This window comes from Saccostrea cucullata, unplaced genomic scaffold (assembly GCF_032062105.1).
Source record: "Saccostrea cucullata isolate Sc308-1 unplaced genomic scaffold, CSIRO_AGI_Scuc_v1 ctg1341, whole genome shotgun sequence".
Taxonomy (NCBI): Eukaryota; Metazoa; Mollusca; class Bivalvia; order Ostreida; family Ostreidae; genus Saccostrea; species Saccostrea cuccullata.
This window is the reverse complement of record NW_026930817.1, coordinates 93,724-118,794: the sequence shown is the minus strand read 5'-3', so window position 1 is coordinate 118,794 and position 25,071 is coordinate 93,724. Positions and strand designations below refer to the sequence as shown.

Genomic DNA, 25,071 nt, shown 5'->3' with positions numbered 1-25,071 from the left:
AAACTTTAAATGGCTATATCTCCTTTGTTTTTTGACGAAATGCTTTGAAATTTAAAACATAGTCATGCATTACGATATCCTAAAATATGATTTAGAAAATATTCATGAAATCACGCGCATGCACGTGTGCTGCAATCTGATTGGCTGAAACTTCAAATGGCCATAACTCTCTTGTTTTTCAACCAAACAGGATGAGATTTAGAACTTGGATAAATAAAAGGGACTTCTAAAAGAAGGTGTAGTCATTATGCACGTGCTTGCACGTGCGTGCACCTGAAATGAGTAAAATAAAAAATACACTCGAATGAGTGCATTTTTTAATACTTTTGGATTAAATGCTTTGATATTATTAAAATTTAAGATAGTGTAGACAAGATAATATGGTCGTTACGCACATGAACACGCGTGCAATGCCTATTTTTTTAAATATATTTTGTATTTTTCTTGGAAGACCTTGATTAAGTCTAAATTCCATAAAGTATTTCTTATTTAATAGAGATAACAGGGAATATGGCACCAAAAGGGAGTTGGGGAGCGTTTGGGGAACATCTGTAACGGTCCCCGTTACAATTAGCACTAGTTCCTACTGTTCTCTATTGCATAGGCGTCGGAACCGGGGAGGGGGGGGGCTTAGCCCCCCACTGTTTTTGCAATTCTGTACATAAGAGGCATTGAAAATTGGGGATTACTTTTTTTGCTGGGTTAGCTCCCCCCCCCCCCCCCCCCCCCCCCCCCCACTTTCAATTAGCCCACAGGCACCCGAAGAATGGATATTCACCCCACACCCCCTTTTAATTAAAAAAAATGCAAGAGTGTATAAATTCTCAAAAATATATAATTTTCCCATCAAACACATCTATATCTCGTTCTATGCAAGCAGATTGTACTTTTTCTCACGTTTAAAAAAATGGCCTTATACGGTATAATAAAAACCCACAGGTACAAAGTTAATTAATACACATTATACAGGTGTATCCATATATATCACTAATAAGTTATTGCTAACTAACACAAAATTGAATGGAATTTAGAAGAAAACGGGAAAAAAGAGTGAAGAAAAAAAATAAAATGAATACCGGTTTATGTGAAAATGAGAGAAAAATGGGAGTGAAAGCAATTTATCTAAAATACAATGAATGTTTATTTGATTTAAACAAGAACATGTAAAATATTTCATAATTTCATATCATTTATGAAACCTCTTGGTTTGTGAAATATATTTATGAACACAATCAAACAATTTCATATTACTAGCACCAAATAACAAAAGATTTAGGGATACAGGGTGTTGCAGGTCTACGCTAGAGTATTTCTTTGCTTTGCATAACATGGAAATTGATAGTTCGTTTTAATACTATTAAAACAATCCATCAACATAGAGATCGAATCACCAAATGCCGAGAAAATTAACCAGCAAAATTGTAGACTAGGCTACTGGTATTTCATTTCAGTACAACATTGTTTGCTTATTAATTTCTCAATTTCACAAAAGAAATATACATGTTAATTCTGAACAACAATTTGGACATCGCCATACATTATTCGTTAAGTAAATAGTATACATTTCTATTTTGTTTTCAAGTAAAGAATAAATAAATCAAAAATCAGAACTTGAAATGCGCATACTACAGTATTAATTTTTATTGGTTTAATTAATTAATTTATTTTATTTTCTTATTCTCCTCCGATAGGTTCACCTTTTCTCTATTTACTAACCCTGATACAGACTATCACTTAAACATATTTACCAATTTTATCGCATCTTGATTCCCGTTTTGCGCAAATTTTTAATATAAGAGTTATCCCTCTTAAGGCAAAGGGGTGTGCAAACGCTTGACAAGTCACATGACCTCGTGCGTTTTGTCGTCTGCGACAAGAAAGAATGCAGCTAGGCCTTGTCAATATAAGGCCTAAAAAAGAATGCACCTTTTATTTTCTAAGGTAATATGAAAGCTCAAGAAAAAACTTAGATTAGATTTATCAGAATAATCTCACTTTACGATATACTATGTATGTGTTTCTCAGAAATGGAGAGTTGATAGAACTAGCCATGGCAGTCTGCGACAGCGTTCTTGAAAGTCCAATGCCATGAAAAGTCAAAAAAAAAACCAAAACAACAACTTAGCCTATGCCAATCTGACTGAAAAAAATAATCGTCGAAGGCGATAGAGATTATAAATGTGTTCAATAGGCCTATCTATTTGTATACTAGTCAGTAGAAGAGTTGAAAGTACCATATGCCAGAGAATTCGTGTCCCCCGCTTAGGGAAAAAGTCGGCTCCCCCTGACAATTTGTAGAATTATTAAATGTATACATGTATACAAAAATAAAATACATGTATGTCAATATGCATATAAAAATTTGATTGCTTATTCTTTATTATATGTATAGAAGATTTTCATATGGAATATTTATCACACTGTAATGATGATTTTATAACCTCATAAATTTTTCATTTCACATGCTGAATACTATCATTTAGTAAAAAAAAAAAAGTATTTTTAAAAAAAAGAAAAAAATTTGAAGCTGTACTGAGTGAAGTATATGCAGAACTGAAGTCAGTATATATTCATGTTTTCATGTCCATTTATTTAGCCTTTATTAAACAGTTCTAATAGATGTAATAAGAAAAAAGTCCGCCGAATGAACGCAATAACTCTCCTCATGCCCCTGCGCTAAAAATAGCGACATGTAATACTATAAATACTAATAAAACAAACGGGGCCATGCCAATCAGCTCAAAATCTTCTTGAAAAATGAAGTACACACAGACAGAATCGTCCTTGAACTTTGAAGGCGTTATGTAAAATTTCATTGCAATGGCTCAAATGGTTCTAGAGATTATAAATGTGTTCAATATCTATTTGTGTACTAGTCAGTAGAAGAGTGTCTGAAAGTACACGTACATTTAAAAAAAAATGAAGAAAAAGGTTTGGGGGGGGCATGGTCAACAATCATCAATGAACAAATAAGTAGAGTCCATTTAAGGTATGTCACTCGAGTTATATCAAGGACTACTAGCCTAAGTATTCAGGTCAGTTAGCATGACTCAAAATCACAAACAGGAGGCCCATGGGCCACATCGCTCACCTGCATGAGCACTGTGGCTAGGAAAAAGTAGAAATTGGTTTATTATTAAAGTCTGAATCCAAAAGTAGTCCCATGACCAATCATGGCTTTGCTATTCTTGAGAAGAAGGTTTTTAAAGAATGTTTCTATATATTTCTATGAAAAACTTTGGTCGGCCATTTTGGCCCCGTCCTACTCACGGGGGTCATGATTTGAACAAATATGAATCTACACTACCTGAGGATGCTTCCATATAAATATGATCAATTATGGCTTTGCAATTTTTGAGAAGATTTTTAAAGAATTTTCCTATATATTTCTATGTAAAACTTTGGTCGGCCATTGTGGCCCCGCCCTATCCCCGGGGGTCATGATTTGAACAACTTTGAATCTACACTACCTGAGGATGCTTCCATATAAGTTTCATCTTTCCTGGCACAGTGGTTCTTGAGAAGAAGAATTTTAAAGAATTTTCCTATATATTTCTATGTAAAACTTTGGTCGGCCATTGTGGCCCCGCCCTACCCCCGGGGGTCATGATTTGAACAACTTTAAATCTACACTACCTGAGGATGCTTCCATATAAGTTTCATCTTTCTGGGCACAGTGGTTCTTGAGAAGAAGATTTTTAAAGAATTTTCCTATATATTTCTATGTAAAACTTTGGTCGGCCATTGTGGCCCCGCCCTACCCCCGGGGGTCATGATTTGAACAAATTTGAATCTACACTACCTGAGGATGTTTTCCCATAAATGTCATCTTTTCTGGCACAGTGGTTCTTGAGAAGAAGATTTGTAAAACATGCCACCAAATTTTTATTTATTCCCAATGATCTCCCCTTGAATGAGGGCATGGCCCTTCATTTGAACAAACTTGAATCCCCTTTACCCAAGGATGCTTTGTGGCAAGTTTGGTTGAAATTGGGCCAGCGGTTCTTGAGAAGAAGTCGAAAATGTGAAAAGTTTACAGACAGACAGACGGACGGACAGACGGACTACAGACAAAATGTGATCAGAAAAGCTCACTTGAGCCTTCGGCTCAGGTGAGCTAAAAACAAGATGTTTGTAAAACACTTATGCCGCCTCCCCCAAATTGGAATTTTTCCAAGTCCGAGGGGCATAACTCTTTCAAAAATTGGCGCGATCGTATCCAAAAAAGAACATGATCCAGACATTCAGTTGATAAATCTGCATACCAAATTTCATTTCAATATGTGCAATCTCTGCAAAAAAATGAACGGAAACTGCAAATAAGTGGAATTTTTCTAAGTCGAAGGGGGCATAACTCTTTAAAAAATGTCGCGATCCTACCCAAAACAGAACTGAACCTAGATATTCAGCTGAAAATCTGTATACCAAAATTCATTTCAGTATGTGCAACCTTTGCAAAGAAAATGAACGGAAACTGCAAATAATTGGAATTTTTCTAAGTCCAAGGGGCATAACTCTTTCAAAACTTGGCGCAATCGTATCCAAAACAGAACTTGCTCTAGACATTCAGTTGATAAATCTGTATACCAAATTTCATTTCAGTATGTGCAACGGTTGTGAAGAAAATGAACGGAAACTAAATTGACCGACAGACCGACCGACGGACAGCAGCAAAGCAATATGCCCCCTCCCCCTTCTTCGAAGGGAGGCATAATTATTGGACCACACATTCTGACTGCAAAAAGGTTTCGGACCAATTTGGCCGCTATAGGGCACATGCTTCAAATAAAAAAAATCCGCTCTCACGAAATTAAAATCGTCCCCATGGAATAAAAATTCCTTTTCACGAATTATATACATGAGTTGTTTTTTTATTCGTTCCCACAAAATAGAAAATCATTCCCACGATATGAAAATTCGTTCCCATGAAATAAAAATTAGTTTCCAAGAAATTAAATTCGTTCCCACGAAATAAAATTTGTTCCCTCGAGAATGAAAAACTCATTCCTAAGAAATAAAATTCCTTCCCACGAGATTAAATTTGTTCCACTGAAATAAAAAAAAAATCGTTCCCACGAAATGTTTTAATAACATGTGGCGCCCTAGTAGTAAGCTACGAAAGCTGTATATATGTCCTTTTGCAGCCATCGCAAATTAGAAATAAAAATAGACGACTTTCACATTTACGAAAGTTATTCCCCTTTGCGGGGTGAATCCGGGGTCAACTAGCGTAAGTGTATAACCTTACCAACTTTATGGGTCAGTATCTTAGAAATAAAATCTGTATGAATATGTTCATTAGGTTTTTGATGTTGCCCCATACTATGGTAATGAAGGTACAGACCGAAATCGTCCGATATTTAACGTGTGAAGATTAAAAATATGAACAGGTAACTTACAAAGGACAAAGTGGGGAAAATGAGCGTTACGCCGACAACGGGAGATAACTGTTAGGAATGTGGAATTAAGACCCGTTTTACCCCCTTTTTTCCGAGTCTCCCTCTTTTAAAATAAATTTTACACATTCTTTATTTTCAGCCTAGTAATGATTTTATTATTTGAAATACTTACATAAGAGAGCCCATAGTCGTATAATTACACTCTCCTGTGCAATTGATACATACCTATATATTTTTTTAGTAAATAACAAAAATGACTTTTTTGTTTTCTTTCTAAACAAGGCACAGGTACAATGGAGCTTGTGTACATTTAGAGGAAAACGCGTACGGGAATTACTGGTTTATGATGACCTCAAAACGAAAGGATAACAATCGACTATATACCATGACTTGTGGCTTCAACTGGCACCAAAATCATATTGCACATTTATTTGACGACTTAGGTAAGTTTATCTAAAATAAATTATTTCATATGTTGATTTCTTGCTGTAACACCCCCTCCCACCCCTCAGTTTCATCTCTTACCAAAAATACTATTAGTTATCTATAGTTTACTATAGTTAACTATAGTGAACACTTTGAAACTAGGGAAACTTTCACTTACTATAGTGAACACTTTGATTTACTATAGTGAACACTTTGACACTTTGATTTACTATGTAGTGATAACTTTGACACTTTGATTTGCTATAGTAATAACTATAAAAACTTTGATTTACCATGATGATCACTATGGAAACTTTGATTTACTATGGAAAAAACCTTTGATTTACTATGGTGATAACTTTGAAAACTTTGATTTACTATAGTGATAATTTTGACACTATAGTGATCACTTTGAAAACTTTGATTTACTACGAGGGTCATTCAAAAAATACGTAGACAATGTTCCTTATCATCACATTATTTTTTACAAATCTTAATATCAGTACATTTTTAAATGTAAAAAGATATATTTTATAGATTTCTGAAGTATCATTCTATTTGATTAAACGGAACTCATACTAGACAATTTTAAATGTAACATGTTTTGTCGCCACGGAGCACGGTCAAAAACAGTGTAAAGTCAAAAACAACGTTAAAGAACATTTCTCAAACTCACAGTGCCTTTTCATTTTATACATGGTTTGTATCCTATTCCTCATTCATTAAAACGTTTCCACAACACTTGACACCTAGTATGCTACATTTGTATCAATAAATTGAGTATAATTTAAATAAGATTGTCAATGTTTCCAAATCTTTTACCATGTAACTCTGCTCTTACAGGTTCCGCAACAGTGAAGTGCACATCACGTTTCATGACGTTACTAACTCTTTTGAAAAGATTTTGAACTATAATCTGTTTTTTTGCAGAACGCCCATCGCCCAATTTAAAGTCTTTACCCCTCAAAAATTGTCTGATCCATTATAAACAAATACACGGCTCATTTTATGTATTTTTCCTGGTCTCTCCAGCATTTTCGGAGTTTGTTTTAAAAGTTTCCAAATGCAAAACAAAATTATATTGCTACTCGCTGCTCCGTGACGTCCTTCAACGTCATGATTTTTTGCTTTTTTAAATCAAGACTATCTGTCTATAGAAATGGATATCTTTTAAACAAAGCAATCTATTACATGAACTTTTTGCTTTTGAAGAAATGAAACAATAGTAAATATAAGTATGTAAATTTTGTTTCATTTAAGGACAATTTTAAAGAGGTATGGCTATATATATGAAAAGTGAATAATCAGTCAATAACTCAATTTTGACCATGCTCCGTGACCCCATTTTTGCTGTCTTAAATCTTTGATAATTTTGACAAACATCAAGATATATTCCAATTTCTTTGCTCAAAATATTTGAATCTGTTGTTAAAATATATGTACCAATTTTGGTTTAAATATGACGTAAAATAAAAAAGTTATGACAAAAGTCTACGAACTTTTTGAATGACCCTCGTATAGTGAACACTTTGACACTTCAGTGAAAACTTTGATCTACTATAGTGATAACTTTGACACTTTGATTCACTATAGTGAAATATAATTTACTATTGTTATGTATAGTAAACTATAGTTAACTATTATAGTTAGTTAACTATAGTGTTTTTTGTTAGGGATTGTATGTTTAATAACTTAAATGGCACTACACTGAAATGAATAGTTAACCTGTTGATAAATCATTCACACCCCGCAAGTAAAAAAAAATATGAGCATACCAGTAAAGTATATTCTCTCCATGTGTTTAATTTTGATTTTGAGCAATTTTGACAGACTCAAAATTTCTTTTAAAAATGCATGATATTAAAATGAATTTCTGTTGAAAACACAATCATAGACAAAAAAATATATACCCGATTTAAAACTATTCTTAAGTCCACCGTGATGTTAGTGCAAGTTTTATAGTTTAAGAAGACCACTGTCATTAAAAGAGTAAGCTAAGGTAAAATAAATAAGAGCGATAATTCGGTTTTACAATAATCCTAAGAAATAGGCACCTCTTTTGTTTAATATTTATGATGTAGCTTCCACAGTATTTTTGCAAGTTTTGAAAAGCTATATTCGACATTGAGTAAGATTTTTACCAATACTTTCTTTTTCTCAGTTCATTTTCTCCCTAATTAAGGACAGACGAGATTTTCCTCAATAATATAAGAAATTTTTCTAATATTTTTTCATTCAAGAATTACTACTTTAACATGTTTACTCACAAAAAATTTAGGTACCTTACCAGGCATTTATGCAAGATACCGATGAAGTTTCTTATATAATCCGTTAGGGAAAAAAAAACTTAGTGTGCCAAAATTACATTTTCAGTGTTTAAAAACAATTAGAAACCGGTTTAGAAGTCAGAAAGTAATTAAAAATTTTGTGTATTTTTCATACATTATTAAGATATACAAAAGAGATATTTGGGGAACGTATCGTCTGACCTTAAGGAGTAAAATTCTTGTTTAGACGTGGGCTGATCCAACATTATTTAAAACAGATTACTAAAACAGATGAAATATGGGGTTGTCATCCTTGTGCCTTTTGGGTATACCACATGTTACATTGAACAAAATACATTTTTTTTATTTACGCATACTAGTAGATGAAATAAATTTTGCTGGATCTCTTAACCTATAATTGCTTCTACGATGTCAGTGACGTTTGTGGTGAATTAAATTTTGCTTTAAAATCAAACTGCCCCATATTGAACTTTTCACAAAATGTTGGAATCGAAATAAATGTTGGAAAGAAATAGGTGAATATATATACGAACAGTAGTGGAGTATATCCCAGTACATGGTTTGTTTACATGTACATTTTAAACTTTTCCAGTTTCAACTGCTGCATCTATCGAATAATTAATATAAACATGCACTTGCATGTTTGTGTACCGTTTGACTTGATTATAGTATGAATAATCAATAAAGTATAGTTGCATCATTTTATTTACAAATGCCATAAAAATAGTATAATTATGATTGACATGTATTATGCTCTGGCAAATAGTTCTTTGTTTATGATTTAAAAAAATATGCATGTTTTCGATAAAGAATAAATAACATGTAGTTCAATTCACAACTCACAAATGCCACAGGCATTCATCAATCAGAACCAGTTCAACAGAATTTCTACATTTTACGGAAGTCTAGATCATTTGCCTTCACTTCCTGGAAATGAACATAAATTCATATTAATAAACATTACATTGCAATGAAAACTTTTCTAACATCACGATTGATATAAATATACATGTACATTACATTGTAATGAAAACCTTTCTAGCATTATCATTTATATAAATTACATGGAAACGACATTCTTTCCGTCAGCCTCACAATATTATTAACTAATATTCAATCAAGATTCTCCTTCAACAGGGAGAGTAACATGCATTCTTTTCCTTAATCCTTGTAAAGGAAACTGATAAACATCATATATCAGAGAAATGAGGTCTACCGAGATCTTTTTGTCAACAAGTCAATGTCATGGACATGCATTATATAAAGTAAATTAAACTCCTGAAAGAAACATTGTTTCTTTTAAATATTAAGATCACAGCTTTTTCAACAACAAATCAGGCGGAATCCGCTTTAAATTTGATGGATTCATCGTGCTTAGACATCCTTCTCTTTTCGGAGATCTCCACTCCAATGTAGAGACCAGTACCTATGATGCACACAGCTGCGAGGATGTACATCTTCTCCATCACACATAAACTGTTGGAATAACAGAAGACAATAGTGCCGCCTAAACCTTGTATTACACGCAAGCTGGCAAATGCGTCCTCAAGTTTGTCGTGAAATAGTGCACTCACGATATCTGTAAGGATTAAAAAAACAAGTTACCTAGATATACCCGGGTATTTTTAGTGATATTTCAGAGAATCCCACTTCTTAACATTTTTCTAGGAAAACAAGAAAATACCCCTAGAGAATCAAGTTACCAAGTTGCAATTTTTAGTGACATTTCAGACAATCCCATTTTTGACCTTTTTCTCGGAAAACAAGAAGCAAAGACTGGTTCAAAGGTTAACACTAGAGGCTCCTTATATACCTTTGTAAACTACATGTACTTTGAATAGCAATTTTGAAGCCATGTAAATTTTCAGCAAAAGATATATAGTAGGGAGTGGTTTAAGAAATTAAGTTATCTTTAGCTTAATGATTTTGAATCATTATACGCACTGTTCACTTGTGAGATCCATACACCATCAGCAACCCCCCAGGCTCCCAGAAGAATGAAAAATAACACAATTTGTTCAGGATTGGGCTCCCACAGGACCATAAAGATTAGGAGAGCCAGGCCCAAACAGGCGGCTGTCAAAAGAAAATAAAAAAAATATTATCTTCAGCGAATATAATTGGTGGTTCCGATTCTCAGGGTCTATGAGAGGTAACGGGTCTGAGAACAAAGGAGGCGGATCCATAACTTTCATGTGTACCTACCTGATACGTTTATCACTATCATTATTTCTATAATTAATATTTAAAGAATAAAATCGTTTCATAACATGCATTTAACTTCATAAGAAACTGAAAAAATAATCCCTTTACAATGTAAGATACAAACTGAAAGAATAAAAAAAGCTTATTCTTCACTAATATTAAGAGTTCTTCAGTTTTCTTTTCAATTTTCAACAGTACTTACTACTTTTCATGTAAAGAAATCTCCTCTCTCTACATATATGCTGTTCTAAATGAATTTACAATTTCTGTAGAACTAGTCTGTTCTGTTCTTTATTTTACTTGTATGCTTTTGGTGCAATATTTTTCAATGAATAGATTTTGTCTTTAAATATGTACTAATATATCTGTAATTTTACTGTAGATTAAATTGACTACAGATGATTCATTGGCTTGCAATACTTGTACATATCTAGTTTACGTTTATGGAGCCGCCTCAGAAATGTCATGTAATTTCGGAACTTCACCGGGGAGAACCAAGGAAAGGCATACTCACCACTCAGCGCCAAAAAATAAACTTTAAAATCATCCATGAGTATATCTGATGACAAATGCATCATTAATCCATGACGTCATCATATAATGTGTAATTCACTTGATGGAAAAGGAAATAACAATGCCGCAAACAAACATCGCCAGAAGTCCATCTTTAATTGGTCAAATGAACCTTCTTTCTCTGGAAACCCTAATGGGTTATGGATCTGTTTTAATTTAACTAATTGAGCGGGAGCTGCAAGGATAAGGTAATTCTTTAAACAGATTAAGGAGCTGTAAAATGAGACAAGTTTAGTGAACAAGTTCCGCATTCTGAACATGGTCAGATGTATGTATATGAACTTTTCTCAGATTCGCTAAAGATTAATTTTAAAGAGACGCTCAAGTTCATGTACATACAATCGGACAACATGAAAGACCTGCAACGAAAACAAATAAGGAGCTGCACAGCATGCACCTGCAATAAAAAGGAAAAAGGGTTCTGAAAACAAAAGGCATTAAATAAACTTGCTGGAAGAAAAACAATCTCCGGTATGCATCATTTGCAAGACAATACTTGCTTAAGAAGTTGTCTGCAGACATGCTATATATTGCAATTGAAAGCTCATTCTGTAAAACTAAGCCTACCTGAAGAAATGAGAGCCACTCTCCCGACGTATTGACACAATATCCCACTTATCCAAGAACTCAAGCCTCCACATACACCGTATCCAATCATAGTGTAACCGACCATATGAATACCCAGTGGACAGGAGACAAATGCCTAAAGGAGATAAGGAAATGTAATAAATTTCTTTCATCCTTTTTAACCTTCATTTGGGACCAGTTTTATATATGTTTACTTATGAGTTTAAAAGATTAAAATATAAACTTGAAATTTTTGTAAGTTTTAAAGATTTATGTTACAAGCTGCCTAAAACTGAGAAATATCCATCTGCAAACCAGCCTTGTAGGTGCCATATCCAGAGAAAATTTTCCCTCAAAGAATATTCTCTGAACATGTTGCAAAAGACGCTGGGTTGCAGAATGGGTTCTATGCAATTTAAATATTCATGTTTTTCACAGCTTCATACATGCAAGATACATTTCAATTTCCCTTTAACTATCATTTTGTACCTTTGTCATTTCAGCTGCTGCAAACCCAACCTGCATCATGCTATACATCAGAACAAGTGTGACAAGGAGGAATTTCCAGTGTGAAATACACTCGAAGACAGAACAAACTTGTTTGAATATTTGTTGAAAGGTGCATCCAGAAGAATGGTATGTCGCAATTGGGTCAAGCAAAACATGTGACACAATAAGAGCAATGACAACGCACATCCCATAGATCCCGATTAGAATACCAGCGGTGTCAGGATCTACATGCACGTCCGACTGGTCCATGTTAAAATGATTGCAAAATTTGGCACCACATATATTCTCTTGGTTTCCTAAAATCAAGTTTGTATAATTCACAAATGCATATTGAGATTCGTTGAAGATGGAAGTGCTGGGGAGGTAGGATATTGTGGTACTTTCTGACCCGTCTTCATTGCTTGGGACTAAAACAAGGACAAGGGATGAAATGAGATTTCCAGCAACATATGAAAATTGGTAAAAGAAGAAGAAAATACCAAAATATTTGCTTGCTACGTCCTCTGTTTTCTTGTCATTTTTAATTGCAGAAGCTCTGGCAAGATAACTTGTGTATGTACTCATGGCATTCCACAAGAGACTATTTCCCATTCCCTGAAGAAAAGATGCAGGTATGAAGACATAAAATGTTGGTACTAAATTTGCAACAACGTACAGAAGTTGTGTGAATATACCAAAAACAAGGCAGAATTTTGGACGGAATCTTTGAACGACAAATGGTGAGATGAGACTGAATATAGTGAAAGCTCCAAAGCTTGCTGCAAGAGAGTACACTCCTATACCGCTTTCATGGTGCATACTGCTCAAAAGGTTGCGCAGTGACCCAATAGCAGTGCAAACAAGAGATATACCAACGCTTAAGAAAATCAGATTGCTTAGGTGATTGTTGACATATTTGATTTCTTCAACCTCTATGTCAACTTCTGGCGATTTTTCTTCCTCTAACTTTTTAAGTCCCTTTTCATCAATGGCAAGTATAGACATCGATCTATAAACAGCTTCCTGGCTAAGTGACTGAACTGCATTTCTACAAATGCTTCGAAGTCTGTTCACGTCTGGACTTGGAGATACTAAGGGATCAATGTAGGCTATACTTTCTTGTAACACGTGTTCTTTTTCTCTTTCTCTTCTGATATCTCGGAGTGCCATTTTAGCTTCAATTTCGTGACCCAAATCACTGACATCCCAAAAAGAGCTGTGATTTGAGGATGGCTCGATGTCTGGGTTAAGTTTGTTTAAATAGTTAGTGTCATCAAGGGCATTGTCATGTTTGAGTAGTGCTGTACGACTATCTGCACTGCCTACAGAATCGGTGTATGATGGATCGTTCATACTTTCCGGAATAGTGTTTTCTTCTGTTAATGATTCGTCACTTGGAGGTATCATCTCTTTCGTTTCAACAGCATGCATGTTTGAGGTACCTGCAATAGTATGGTATTTTAGGGAATCCAAAAACATTTGCCAATGTCCTCGAGAATATTCCCAGGCAGAGACATTTGGCAAACAAACACTTGTGTACTTTTCATGTAACACATGCTTTCTCCCATTACTTTCACTTACCATGATGTTTTACGTAAAAAAGATTCCACACAAATTGATAGAAATATATCCATCTCCTAGTTAGCTGGAAGGTTGAGGAACACCAAGGGCTTTCAGTATGATTAATATTGCATGGTTACGTATTTGATACGATTTACGCATTCATGAAAGGTTTTCATTCATAAAAAGATCAGGATATGTAAAGTGTTCCCTTCGAAACATGGTTACATGTTTTTATTACATTTTCAACAGTAAAATACAGTAAATTATTTATTGAATTAAAATGATATCCTGTCACAATGCGAAAGGTTATCAAAATGATATCCTTTCACAGTGTGACAAATATGAGAAATGCGGGTAAAACGCTCAGTTTTTGCTTTCCAGAACGAGGGGTGTTGTGAGTATTCTTTGTGATCTGTTTTAAGATGGAGTGTATCACCATTCTTACAGACTTAAACTGCCCAAGTTTTTAAAAAATATATTTATAAAATCGACATCAGTGAGTCTCGCATCACTTAGCTATGACGTTTCAACCGATCAACCATGACATATTTTAGCCTATGACAATGTCTTCCAAAAAGACAGAGATAAAAGGACAATCTAAGAAAATGTAATAAACAGAAAATTCGATGTTTTGTAGATACATTTGGAATATATTTCTCTCGTAAGACAGTATTTTGTTAATATTCTCACTCATGCTCTGCACTCTTGAAAATATAAAAAAAAAATCCCATCTCTCTCGTGAAATAAATTCCATACCCAAGTACAACACATTGCATATCCTCTATAAATTTTTGCTATTATTTCCTCCGATAACCCTGACTCATTGCCTTAAAAGTTAAGGTAACGAGTGTAACAAAAAATACTTGTGATATATAAAATTCGATTTTTTTGACACGCTCACTTGAATTACTAGAAAAGTATAAAAGCTTGTGAGTGCATCAAAGCATGACTTTTATATATGTACTAGTATATCAATCATACCATACTCATGCGCATTGCCTATTCCTGATAAGGGATAAATAAACTTTAATTTAAAGCTTAAGTCGCATACGTATTGCATATATGAAAAAACTTCAAAAACAATATACACCTCAGCCAATAATCTTTATCTTCATTATATTAACTGGTTCAAATTCGTCTAAGCTTCAATAATAGCAATGGAAGAAATATGTGCACTTTTTTTTTTCTCTCCTTATACTTTCAATCCATCCTTAAGACTTCAATTTGAAATACCACCATATGATATCAATTGATTTATTTAGTATCTTTATAAAACTATTGGAGAGTGCCCATGTTTAAGTTTCCTTTTTGTTTTGTTTAACACACATGTATTACTATTATTTTTGAGAATATATGACTGCTATTTTTGTTAATATATTACATCTATTTTTGTTCACAAAAAATTAAAATTATTTGTTTACTAAATGCAATCAAACGAATCAAAACACGTAAATGGAATTCTAAATTATTTATATGCTTATATCAAATTGGTATTTGCTCGAATGAAAATGTCAAAATAAATTCATTAATGTTAATTTATTCTGAATTCTACAAAACATACGAACAGGTGATACGAATTTAGAAATGCAACAGTTCATCACTGGATTTTTGTAAAAATAATAAACAATTAAGTTTAATTTGAAAATGCTATTTCAAGAAAATATACTGACATGTCAATGTTTTTCGTTTTCCTCTTTACTGTAATAATATTCAAATACAATTTAGAAAATAATATTTTCAATACTCAGCAGTTATCTACTGCACATCAGAACAAGTTTTTACGCTTAAAAATCAAATCGTTTGAAAAATACTCTTATTTTTTCCATTAATTGTTAAAAATAATAATCAGCAATTTCCGGTTTTGTTTGTGCACATTTCTAGCATACAAGATTTAGTAAAGAAAGTCTAAATTTGGGAATTGTTTAATTTCTTACTTTTGACCATCAGTTGTATATAAATGTTTATACTTAACAAAATACTTATTGTACTACCACTTCGAAAAAATATACATTTTTTGACAAACGTTTACATTATGCAAAAGTCAAGAAGTCAACAAAGACCAAAGAAAATCGGTTCAATTTTTTACTGAAAAATTATAAAAAATTGTTTCTCACCTGAACTGCTGCTTTCCATTTTGTCAATCATGAACTCTGCTCGTAGATCTACAACAAAATAAATAGGTTATAATGCTGATCATTTCACATATGTATGTGTGAACAGATATTTTGTCCATTATCCGGGATAAGCTCATGTTATCTTCACAGTGCAAACTGGAAATCCTATCGTGAATGCATACGAACATGCGACCCAAAATTTAAACTACAAAAAGATTGAGTATACCAAGAAAACCTAGTAACCGAAGAAGCGGGTATACCTAAACCCCCTGCGAACCACGGTGATGCCCGGTGCATGTGACTGTTTCCAACTCCAGCATATCCTTTTAAATAATGAGGAATAACGTCAGTGTCCGCTGAGACTGCGCGGTCAAACAGCTATGCAAACGACAACCAACAATTAATGGGGAAGTTCAAGGACGGGTAATTGGAACACTAAGCGTAAAGCTGGAATCAATTCTCCTGACGGCCAACAATCTTAAAATGTAATAACATGAGAATCCTAAATTTTCACTCCCTTTTGTTTTGAGTCATATTAAAACTCATTCAAGAACGACACAAATGAATGTCGGATTTCCCCTGTGTTGTCAGTGAAACAACTCCTTCCTCTTAAAATATATAAATAGATTCACAGCTGATCGCCTTAGCAGACGATCGATTGCCACGTCTTTATAGCTGAACTCAGAAGTAAGATACAGCAACTAACAATAATTTCCTTTAATTAATTTCCAATAATGAACGTTAGTTAGACAGCCTTCGTCAAAACATACATCTTAAGAAAATTATAAACGAACCCCTGATGACAATCCTGACACCAGTGAAACGTGTACCAACAAAAGTGAGACTCGAACTAAAACAACAAAATCCAAATAGTTAATGAAGGATTCAGAAGAATTAGTAAAAATCTTAACATACACCCTGCTAGCTTGCCTCTTCTTTGTTCACTTTGGCAATACAAACGAAAAATATTTCTGTTGATTTCCAAACATGCGCACAGCCATTGTATTAGGTGTGTTCTACAATACACTTCTAATGGATGTGTTAGGTATATTGATCCTGTGCAGTTTGAGTGTAAACGGAAACATTGTTCTATGACGTTGCATTATTGATTTTAAAGGACACACCAGATTATTCAATTCAAACAGAAACAACAATTGTGTACAAGGTACAAGAGATATTAATCATAAATAAATGTCAATCACCCCTTTTGAAAAAAATGATCTAGTCCAAAGGCAGGTCTTCAACCTTATGATTTGCATATATGCTGAAATATTCCAGTTTTTTCTGGTTTTAAATCGAATGTCGTCATATCATGTTCAGTGTATATTTAGTAATTATGATGAAAGTACACATAGATATAAAATGTTTTAATATAAATCAAATATCGTGGAAAACATTTCCGTATTGGAAGCAGCTACTTCTGGTTCATGGAGTCTATCCAGGCAAATCCACAATTTGTAGGACTGAGTGAAAACACCAATTTCAGTGCACATAAGTCATCGATCGTCATTAAGATTTCTACAAGAAAGATCTTCTTGAGCATCTTCAGCCGAGTATAACTGAAGTCAGATATACAAGGGCAATTAATCTTCAAGTTAAAATGGGGAAATAAATCCTAGCTATTGTATCTGGTAGCTGTTTTTTTTTACTTTTTGTGCAAATGAATGAAAAATTATTAAAGGATAGAATGGACGTACAGATAATGTAAAATTTTATTTCAGTTTTGAAAGTTTCTTGTGCATATATTAACCTCAGATTAACTCGATAGTTTCACCCAAGCATTATTTTCATTAAGTATTTTGATATAATTGTGGTTCATCACGTTAGATAATGATGGAATGAAAATACCTTTCTGGTCAACAAAATTGAAGATAAGTTGGGTTTTTTTTTAAAATAATTTATTTTCCAAATCACAAAGACACGTATATTATTCACAATATATATATTTGCAAACTTCAAAAGCTTGTTATTCACTTTAGATTGTCCTGATTCATAGCAACAAATAACGGAGAGAATTAAAGAGAAAAACTAAACAAAGAGTAAAGAAAGAATTTTTATGTCAAAATAATTCCAAAAAACTTTTAAAGAAATTGAATAGGAAAATATCGATTGAGCTAACATGAATTAGGCTAATCATCATGAAGATTCATATTCTTATCTCCACTTATCATACATTTAAAATCACAAATAAGTTTGCTAGGATAATTAGAAGTAGAAGTGTTCATCTTTGAATGCAATATTTTATCTGCTAAACGTTTTAATTAAGTTTATATAAAAAAAATTAAATAGGAAGATGTAGAATAAATTATTTGTTTTGTATAGACGTCTAAACGTTCCTCTAAAGCTGAAGAGTTCCAAAACAAATACTGAAGCGCCCAAAGGCCATCACTGTTCATAATCAGACGTTTAGTTTCTAGGAGACAGTTGTGAGTATTCAGATAGCATTTACTTGGAAAAATGACTAGTAGATTATTAGAAGCAATTGAATTGAACAATCTTGAAGCCGTCAGGGCGCTATTAAATGACAGGGAGCATTGTAAACATTACGACGTCAATGAAGGTTTATGTATGGCGGCCAAGAATGGCTATTATGAAATAATCCAAGAGTTGTTCCGGAGCCCATTGAGAAAGCCATCGGTGCAATATGTTGATGAAAACCAGAAGAGAGCGTTTGAATATGCTGTAATATCTGGTGACAGAAATGCTGTTGACTTTTTATTGAAGGCAGGGGCTTTTATAAATTGGTCAGATGATGAGGGTTTTCAGCCGTTACACTTTGCTGCCCAGTGCGGAAACGTAGCCATGATTAATTTCTTGATAGAGAATGGATCTCACATTTACTCAGCCAGAACTAATAGGGAAGGCCTTACCCCATTTCATATAGCTGTTGATTATGGACATATTGAGGCCGTCGAGGCATTTATTGAATCAAGGACAGTGTCAGTCAATATGAAGACGAAACTTAAACAAGGTGGTCAAACTCCTCTACACAGAGCTGTTCTGAAGTCCCATTTGAAAATAATAGAATTACTGGTTGAAAAGGGTGCATGCATTGATACAAAAGATTCCGAAGGCAGACAAGCTATTCATTATGCTGCACAAGCAGACGATCCCAATGTTCTTGAATATATCCTTAACCAAGGTGCAAATATTGATGTCACAGAAAACTGCGGACGTCGAGCAATTCACTACGCAATCTACAATAATCAAGAAGAAAATGTAAAAACATTGTTAAATTATGGTGCAGATATTCATGCAAAAGACGAAAATGCCTATTTGCCTCTGTATAGTGGGGTCATGATAGAGAACCCAAAAATTGTTAAGTGCTTACTGCTGGCAGGAGCAGATCCAAATGAATGTAATCGAGTATCCCGCCAAGATTATGCCCTTTTAATGGCGGTATCTCTTGGAAACACCGAGATCGTTAGAATCTTATTAGATGCTGGAGCGGATCCAAATGTCTTAGGTTTCAATAGAGCAACTGCACTCCACAAATGTCAAAAACTGAAAAGTAAGTATATGTTCATCAATACAATTCTTTCCACATCTATATAACATTTTATTTTATATTGCGTGGAGTACACATGTATGTGATTGAAAATATTATGTAATAATGAATTTAATGTTGACAGACAAGGAAGAACGCGATGCAATATTAGCATTGTTGATAAAAAGTGGGGCAAAGATGAATCCAATGGACAGAGATGGATATACCCCTCTCCATAGCTGTGTTATGCAATCAGTTCTCGGAAACTTTAGCTTAACGACAATGAAGATTCTTATTCAGGCAGGATCGTGCCTTTATCCAGAAAGATTGTCACCCAGTGAATCTCAGATAAGGTTAGAAATATTTGGAAACATATATGACAAGATGTGTGTAAGCAATTATTTATTCTTAAAGCCAGTAAGTATAATTACTAGTTTAACAATTAATTGCTGACAACCACATCTATTAAGAAAGTCTCGTTTTCTATTTTTCCACCAGAGTGCCGGCTTCACCGAACTCTCCCCTCTGTTTCCTTGTCTGGCGAGGTTTTCTGGAGGCCGCGGAGTATCTTCTACACTGTGGGTGGGACATCTCTCATGAAACCTGGATGTACCTACCAGGTAAAACAACAGAACAGACGCGATTTCACCAGTGGATGATAGAATTAACCAGTTCTGTCAGACCCCTGTCCAGTATATGTCGTCAAAGTATACGAAGGCATCTTTTAGAATGTACAAAAGGATCTGAGATTCTGACCAGCATTGAAAATCTTCCATTACCACCTTCAATAAAGAAGTATCTTTCATATCAGGATCAGTAAAACTGTAATGAAATTATAGTTGTATTTTCATATTCATGTGTTTTTGGAAAGAGGATACAAACAAACTTTTTTAAAAAGAATACTGAAATACAATTCAAGTCATGTTTTGAATAAGTAACTGCAAAGAATTCAATATTCTCGAATCAAAATTTCAAAATAATGTCTTATCAAGAGAAAATAGAAAAAAATAATTTTTTGCCTCAGGAAGGATGACTTTTGAACATATAAGGTTTCCAATTTCTTAATATTTTGATATTTGCTTTATTTCAACCAGAATATGCTCGAAAATACCTATCAATTCAGGCATCCATTTTTTTGTTTTTAGCATCTGTTCTCAAAAGTTAATTTTGCAATTGATATCCATCATTGTACCAGTTTAAACCGAAATGGGTTTCATTCTTGTTAAAATGTGTTTGGTATTTTTCTTAACAAAATGTGCAATATTGTTAAGGAGCATGGTTATTTTTAGAGTTTTCTTTACATAGTTGACTTGTATTTTGCAAAAAATTGAATTCACTACACAATTGATATATCTGATATTTATATCCTCTAAACACAATATATTCATACATACAAGTGATTTCTAAAACCAAAGCATTAAAAAGATGTAAAGATATAAAACGTTGTAATTTCCTGGTCAAAACACTGTTATAAAATCAAACACCATGATATTGATCTAATTCAAGAAAATCAAAATTTAAAAAATTCATTTTTTTTTTAAATTTTATTATCAACAAAGATATTAATCACCACCTCCACAATTATCACTATCATAAAATCTGTCTATTTTTAAAGTTAAAAACTCATTCCTTCTTGTATTTAAGGGTTAACGCCCTGATGTCACTTACTAAGAGTCAGATTTTGTTCTATGTATGAGTCACAAAGGACATCGCTTAAAGCTTTAAACTGCACTTGTACTCAGCAAGTATACTAACAGATCTGGCAAAAAATTGGACCGGTTGAACTTTTGCTGTGCTGAAACAGTGCACGAAACATTTTTAAAAATAAACCTTTTCTTACAATGTGTGTTTAAGTGTATGTCATTTATATTTAAAGAGGCAGCATTTTACATGTACCGGTATACAAAGGGTTAAAACAATTTGTTGGACATAATTTTTTTGTTGATTTAAAAAAAATCTATCAAATATAATCTCAAATATCTCGCCGATCGGGCAAGAACATATATAGCGCTGATCTTAAGCAATATTTACTTTCAGAATAATGATAAATCTGACATCATAATATATCTTCATGTAATAATAGTAACATTTTCATGATATGATGCTGCATACATCCAAGAAAAAAAAAGATATATGAAAATAATATTCCGATAGAAATACAATGATACTTAGCCGTTATGGTCATAAAACAAACAGGCACTTCTTTTTATGAATAACTTTTCTAGCTTCTTTCTTTACTGCAACGTTATATAAACAACAACGTTGAAAAAAACTGTGATGTATTCAATGTAAGAAGAATGGCGTCTTGATTACAACCCGGGTATTTCATGAATGGTTAGGAAGAGAAATAGCTAGAGTAATCAGATTAAATGATAAAAATCACCTACCTTGTCATTGGTCATTTGCAAAGTTATTTTGTTAAAAAGCATTCTGATTGTACACACAGGTATTTTGAAGTCGACATCAAAAAGAAGCTTGGCTTTCTTAATGACAATATCTGTGTTGTTTTTTGACTCCAGGTCTTCTAACAATCTATTGGAATTCCAATGGGTACCAATTGCGCCCTGTTATTAGCAGACATATTTTTGTATTCATATGAAGCAGAATTTGTGCAAAATCTTATGCGTGAAAAGAAGAAAACACTTGCTGTGGCCTTTAACTCGACATTTAGACACATCGACGACGTACTGTCAATTAACAATGGTAATTTCCATTCTTATGTCGATACGATATATCCTGGTGAGCTAGAGATAAAAGATACCACAGACTCTGACACATGTTTCATATTTAGATATTTTACTGGAAAAAGACGTTAATAATAATAATCTAACAACCAAGCTCTATGCTAAACGTGATTACTTTAACTTTTCTATCGTCAACTTCCCTTATTACTTATGCAGCAATATACCTTCATCACCTGCATACGGAGTTTACATAAGTATCTCAGTTGATTAGATACTCAAGAGCATGCTCTACGTATGAACAATTTCTACAACGAGGTAAATTATTGACAAACAAGTTGATGAAACAAGAATTTCAACATTCTCGTTTAAAGTCATCATTCCTTAAGTTCTATGGTCGATACAACCATCTTGTCAGCAAATTCAATTAATTCAATTAATCATTGAGTCAAATGCTGACTGACGTTTTTCATACTGATTGTAAGTCCATTATTTATACACTGAATTGACGACGGATTTTTCCGTTATTTTCCGATCATGACAATGAGCACATAGCGGGTGAGACCGATCGGCAGGGGATGCTCACTCCTCCATGGCACCTGATCCCAGCTCTAATATTTTGGAGGTCCGTGTTTGCTCTGCTCCTATTTTGTATTGTTTTATGGACTTTTGATCTGGAATACTGTTCATTATCTCCATATGTTTTATTGAACAACCTTTCTTTAGATACTATTTACGATCATAATAGAATAATCTGAGCAATGTTCAGTTATGTCGAGAAATATCCCCCATCTATTTTAATGAATGTTGTGCATTGTGAATAATACTTGGCATATTAATTTAAAGCTCTCCTTTAAAATAATAAAAACCAAAAATAGTTTCATTTTCTTAAGCCTTCAAAATTTACATGTGTTTTGAGTCTAGGAAGTAAATTCAAAGATATATTTTAAATGAGCTAAGTTTCGCTTTATGCATAAAATGGCACTATAGATATGGCAATTTATTAACTAAACCTCTATTTTCCATTTCAAACATCAAGATAAAATATAGATTTAGTACTTTCATTTCCTATTACAAAGTTTTTGTCTGAAAGCCCAGATATTAGACAACACGCTTCATGAAATTGCTGTGCTTTTGAATTTTTAGGAATCAGCTTTATTTGAGTACTTTCAGCGAAGAAAAAAAATGAGCACACTCCTCGATCCATAATATTCTAGTCAAAATTTTTTTTAAATCTGCAGAAACAGTTGTGCCATTTAGTAATCGCATTGTTTAGATCAGACGTTGACTTCTATATAAATGTTGAAGAATAACTTGAAAGATTACAATTTTTAAAAGATTTTTCAATTTCGGAAAAATGTCACAATTCATAACGTTAATGCATTTGGCTAGCCAGGAAATTGCGTCATTTTGATAGAAAGCGTCACCAAGGGTTTAAATGAAAAGTTTGCATTGTCAGATATTTAACTAAGAAGTTCAGTTCACTTTTTAAGAAATTCACAGGGTCAAAATGGCCCTTAGTGAACCTTTTCATCACTAAACACATATTACTCGTGTGTTTATTACAGTGTTTTATTCATTGTTTTGTGGTATATGATATTTTGTAGACAATTTTTGGATTTTTTAAAAATCTAATAACAAAAGGTAAGAAAGCATACGATTTTACACCTGCTGACATAGAATCATTGACATTTCTGTACCCACTTAACCTTACATCCACATAATGCATGTGTTAACCCAGATACTGTAAATATATGTCACGACTTCGGATAACCGCCACCATTTTGTTCATACAGACAGGCATATTCTCCGTGATCGCTTCATGAAATTAGCCTGTTTGAGAAGCCACTGGCGGATTTAGAGGGGGGGGGCACAGGGGGCCCGGGCCCCCCCCCCTTTTGAGTCCAAAAAATACACAATATTTAATAAATCATTGTTTTTGGGTGTGGCTTCGGGCCCCTACCCTGACCTAGAACTGGTCGGCCCCCCCCTTTTAAAAATTTCTGGATCCGCCACTGGAAGCCGCTTTGCCGAAGTTTTTCTACAGGTGTATTTTGTTATTTTAACTGTGTTAATTTATATATCTATTCAATAAAAGAAAAAAAAATATGGAAATTCCTGCACTGTACTTCATATTGCCTAAATTAAAGTACATGTACATTACCGTATTTCATAATTCATAAGTCACGGGTAGTCTATCGATCAAGACTTGCTGCATCTTTGATAAGAAATCAAAATTCATTATTACTGTATTCAATGTCTAATTTTTATGTGTTTTTAGACAACCTGTGTTTGAATATTGGTGTTTTATTTTTTGGAAAATCAAAGAAAATTAAATAAACGACAGAAAGAAAAAAATCGCGTAAGTTTTCGCCAAACTCAATAAAATTTTAGGTTAATTTTTAAGGTACATGTAACTTTTAATTATCTTAAATTTATTTGATTAATTTACTGTAATTAGCAGCTACTCTACAGTAGAGTAAAATAGAGCAAAATATAATCATGTATAACAAATGTTGGCGCGAACGTCATAAACTAGAGTTCGAAAATGTTATTTTCCAAAGAAAGGACTTGTCTCAGTGAATATATCTGTGTAATATGAAAGCTCGAACACAAACTGTCCAGAAGTCGTGACCAAGGTTATGTTTTTGTTTAAGTGGGTCGAACACCAAAGTCAAGGTCAAAGGGTCAAAATTCATGGCACCCACTACCCAAGGGAAAGTCCTATTGCAAGAACCACACCTGTGATATATAATAATATATAATATAAACGGTTATTCTTATAAATTACGTATTTTATGTTTTAGAGGAACTTAGATTTAATTCTACAAGTGGTTATCAAACATCTTTTTCTATGAAATCATAAGTCAGTTTTAATATTTCCAACAATCAAAACGAATTTGAATTACCATATCTATATTTGATTACGAAACTTCATAAAAATCCTTACAAACATACATAGCGTGTTCCAGTACATGTTCAACAAAGCCTCTTTCTTTACTCCTCATTAACAGTAGTAAAGGAGAAACCTCAAGGGTACAGTGCAACGATATAAAGTTAGTATACATTGTATCATATATATGTAATATTTGTTATTTTGTAAATTGATGGGCTGTATTGCCCAGAGTTATATTCTGAATAAACTATCTATTCGAGAAGTGATGTAAATCAGATGTGGATACTTAAAATTTTTGAGGAATTTTTGAAAAATATGAAATCGCAAGACTTTGCCAATACCAACAGCTTAAAATTAACGATTTATCAACTTTATACACAACC

The 25,071-nt window shown here is 33.4% G+C and overlaps 2 protein-coding genes and 1 long non-coding RNA gene across 7 annotated transcripts; 2 read left to right on the top strand and 1 right to left on the bottom strand.

The window, feature by feature from the left end:
• Positions 1-1,878: 1,878 nt before the first annotated feature.
• On the top strand, positions 1,879-24,535 carry LOC134230203 (uncharacterized). The gene is made up of 3 exons (XR_009984295.1): positions 1,879-1,941; positions 5,682-5,842; positions 24,450-24,535. It is a non-coding gene; the product is annotated as an uncharacterized LOC134230203 (long non-coding RNA).
• LOC134230200 (protein unc-93 homolog A-like) lies at positions 8,801-16,570 on the bottom strand. 5 transcript variants are annotated; one of them, XM_062711975.1, is made up of 6 exons: positions 16,555-16,570; positions 15,625-15,672; positions 11,948-13,389; positions 11,459-11,594; positions 10,058-10,189; positions 8,801-9,692 (listed from the first exon to the last, which is right to left on the bottom strand). In XM_062711975.1, exons 2-6 carry the CDS (start codon positions 15,653-15,655, stop codon positions 9,448-9,450), a joined length of 1,986 nt encoding a protein of 661 aa, XP_062567959.1. In that variant the 5' UTR covers positions 15,656-15,672; positions 16,555-16,570; the 3' UTR covers positions 8,801-9,447. The 5 variants fall into 5 exon arrangements, 4 of the variants coding, with proteins under 4 accessions (XP_062567959.1, XP_062567958.1, XP_062567957.1 ...); XM_062711974.1 differs by lacking the exon at positions 16,555-16,570 and adding an exon at positions 15,851-16,103; XM_062711973.1 differs by lacking the exon at positions 16,555-16,570 and adding an exon at positions 15,885-16,103.
• Positions 17,905-20,957, top strand: LOC134230201 (putative ankyrin repeat protein RF_0381). The gene is made up of 3 exons (XM_062711977.1): positions 17,905-19,135; positions 19,257-19,464; positions 19,610-20,957. Exons 1-3 carry the CDS (start codon positions 18,082-18,084, stop codon positions 19,929-19,931), a joined length of 1,584 nt encoding a protein of 527 aa, XP_062567961.1. The 5' UTR covers positions 17,905-18,081; the 3' UTR covers positions 19,932-20,957.
• Positions 24,536-25,071: the final 536 nt, after the last annotated feature.

What these genes read in the sequence shown, in the direction of transcription:
- LOC134230200 (XM_062711973.1), bottom strand. Translation starts at nt 15,921, where the DNA reads ATGCACCGGGCATCACCGTGGTTCGCAGGGGGTTTAG. An exon ending in AATGGAAAGCAGCAGTTCAG is followed by an intron (nt 13,390 to 15,624) that starts GTGAGAAACAAT and finishes ATACTATTGCAG; the next exon opens with GTACCTCAAACATGCATGCT. An exon ending in CAGCAGCTGAAATGACAAAG is followed by an intron (nt 11,595 to 11,947) that starts GTACAAAATGAT and finishes TATCTCCTTTAG; the next exon opens with GCATTTGTCTCCTGTCCACT.
- LOC134230201 (XM_062711977.1), top strand. Translation starts at nt 18,082, where the DNA reads ATGACTAGTAGATTATTAGAAGCAATTGAATTGAACAATCTTGAAGCC. An exon ending in CAAATGTCAAAAACTGAAAA is followed by an intron (nt 19,136 to 19,256) that starts GTAAGTATATGT and finishes TAATGTTGACAG; the next exon opens with ACAAGGAAGAACGCGATGCA. An exon ending in CCCAGTGAATCTCAGATAAG is followed by an intron (nt 19,465 to 19,609) that starts GTTAGAAATATT and finishes TTTTTCCACCAG; the next exon opens with AGTGCCGGCTTCACCGAACT.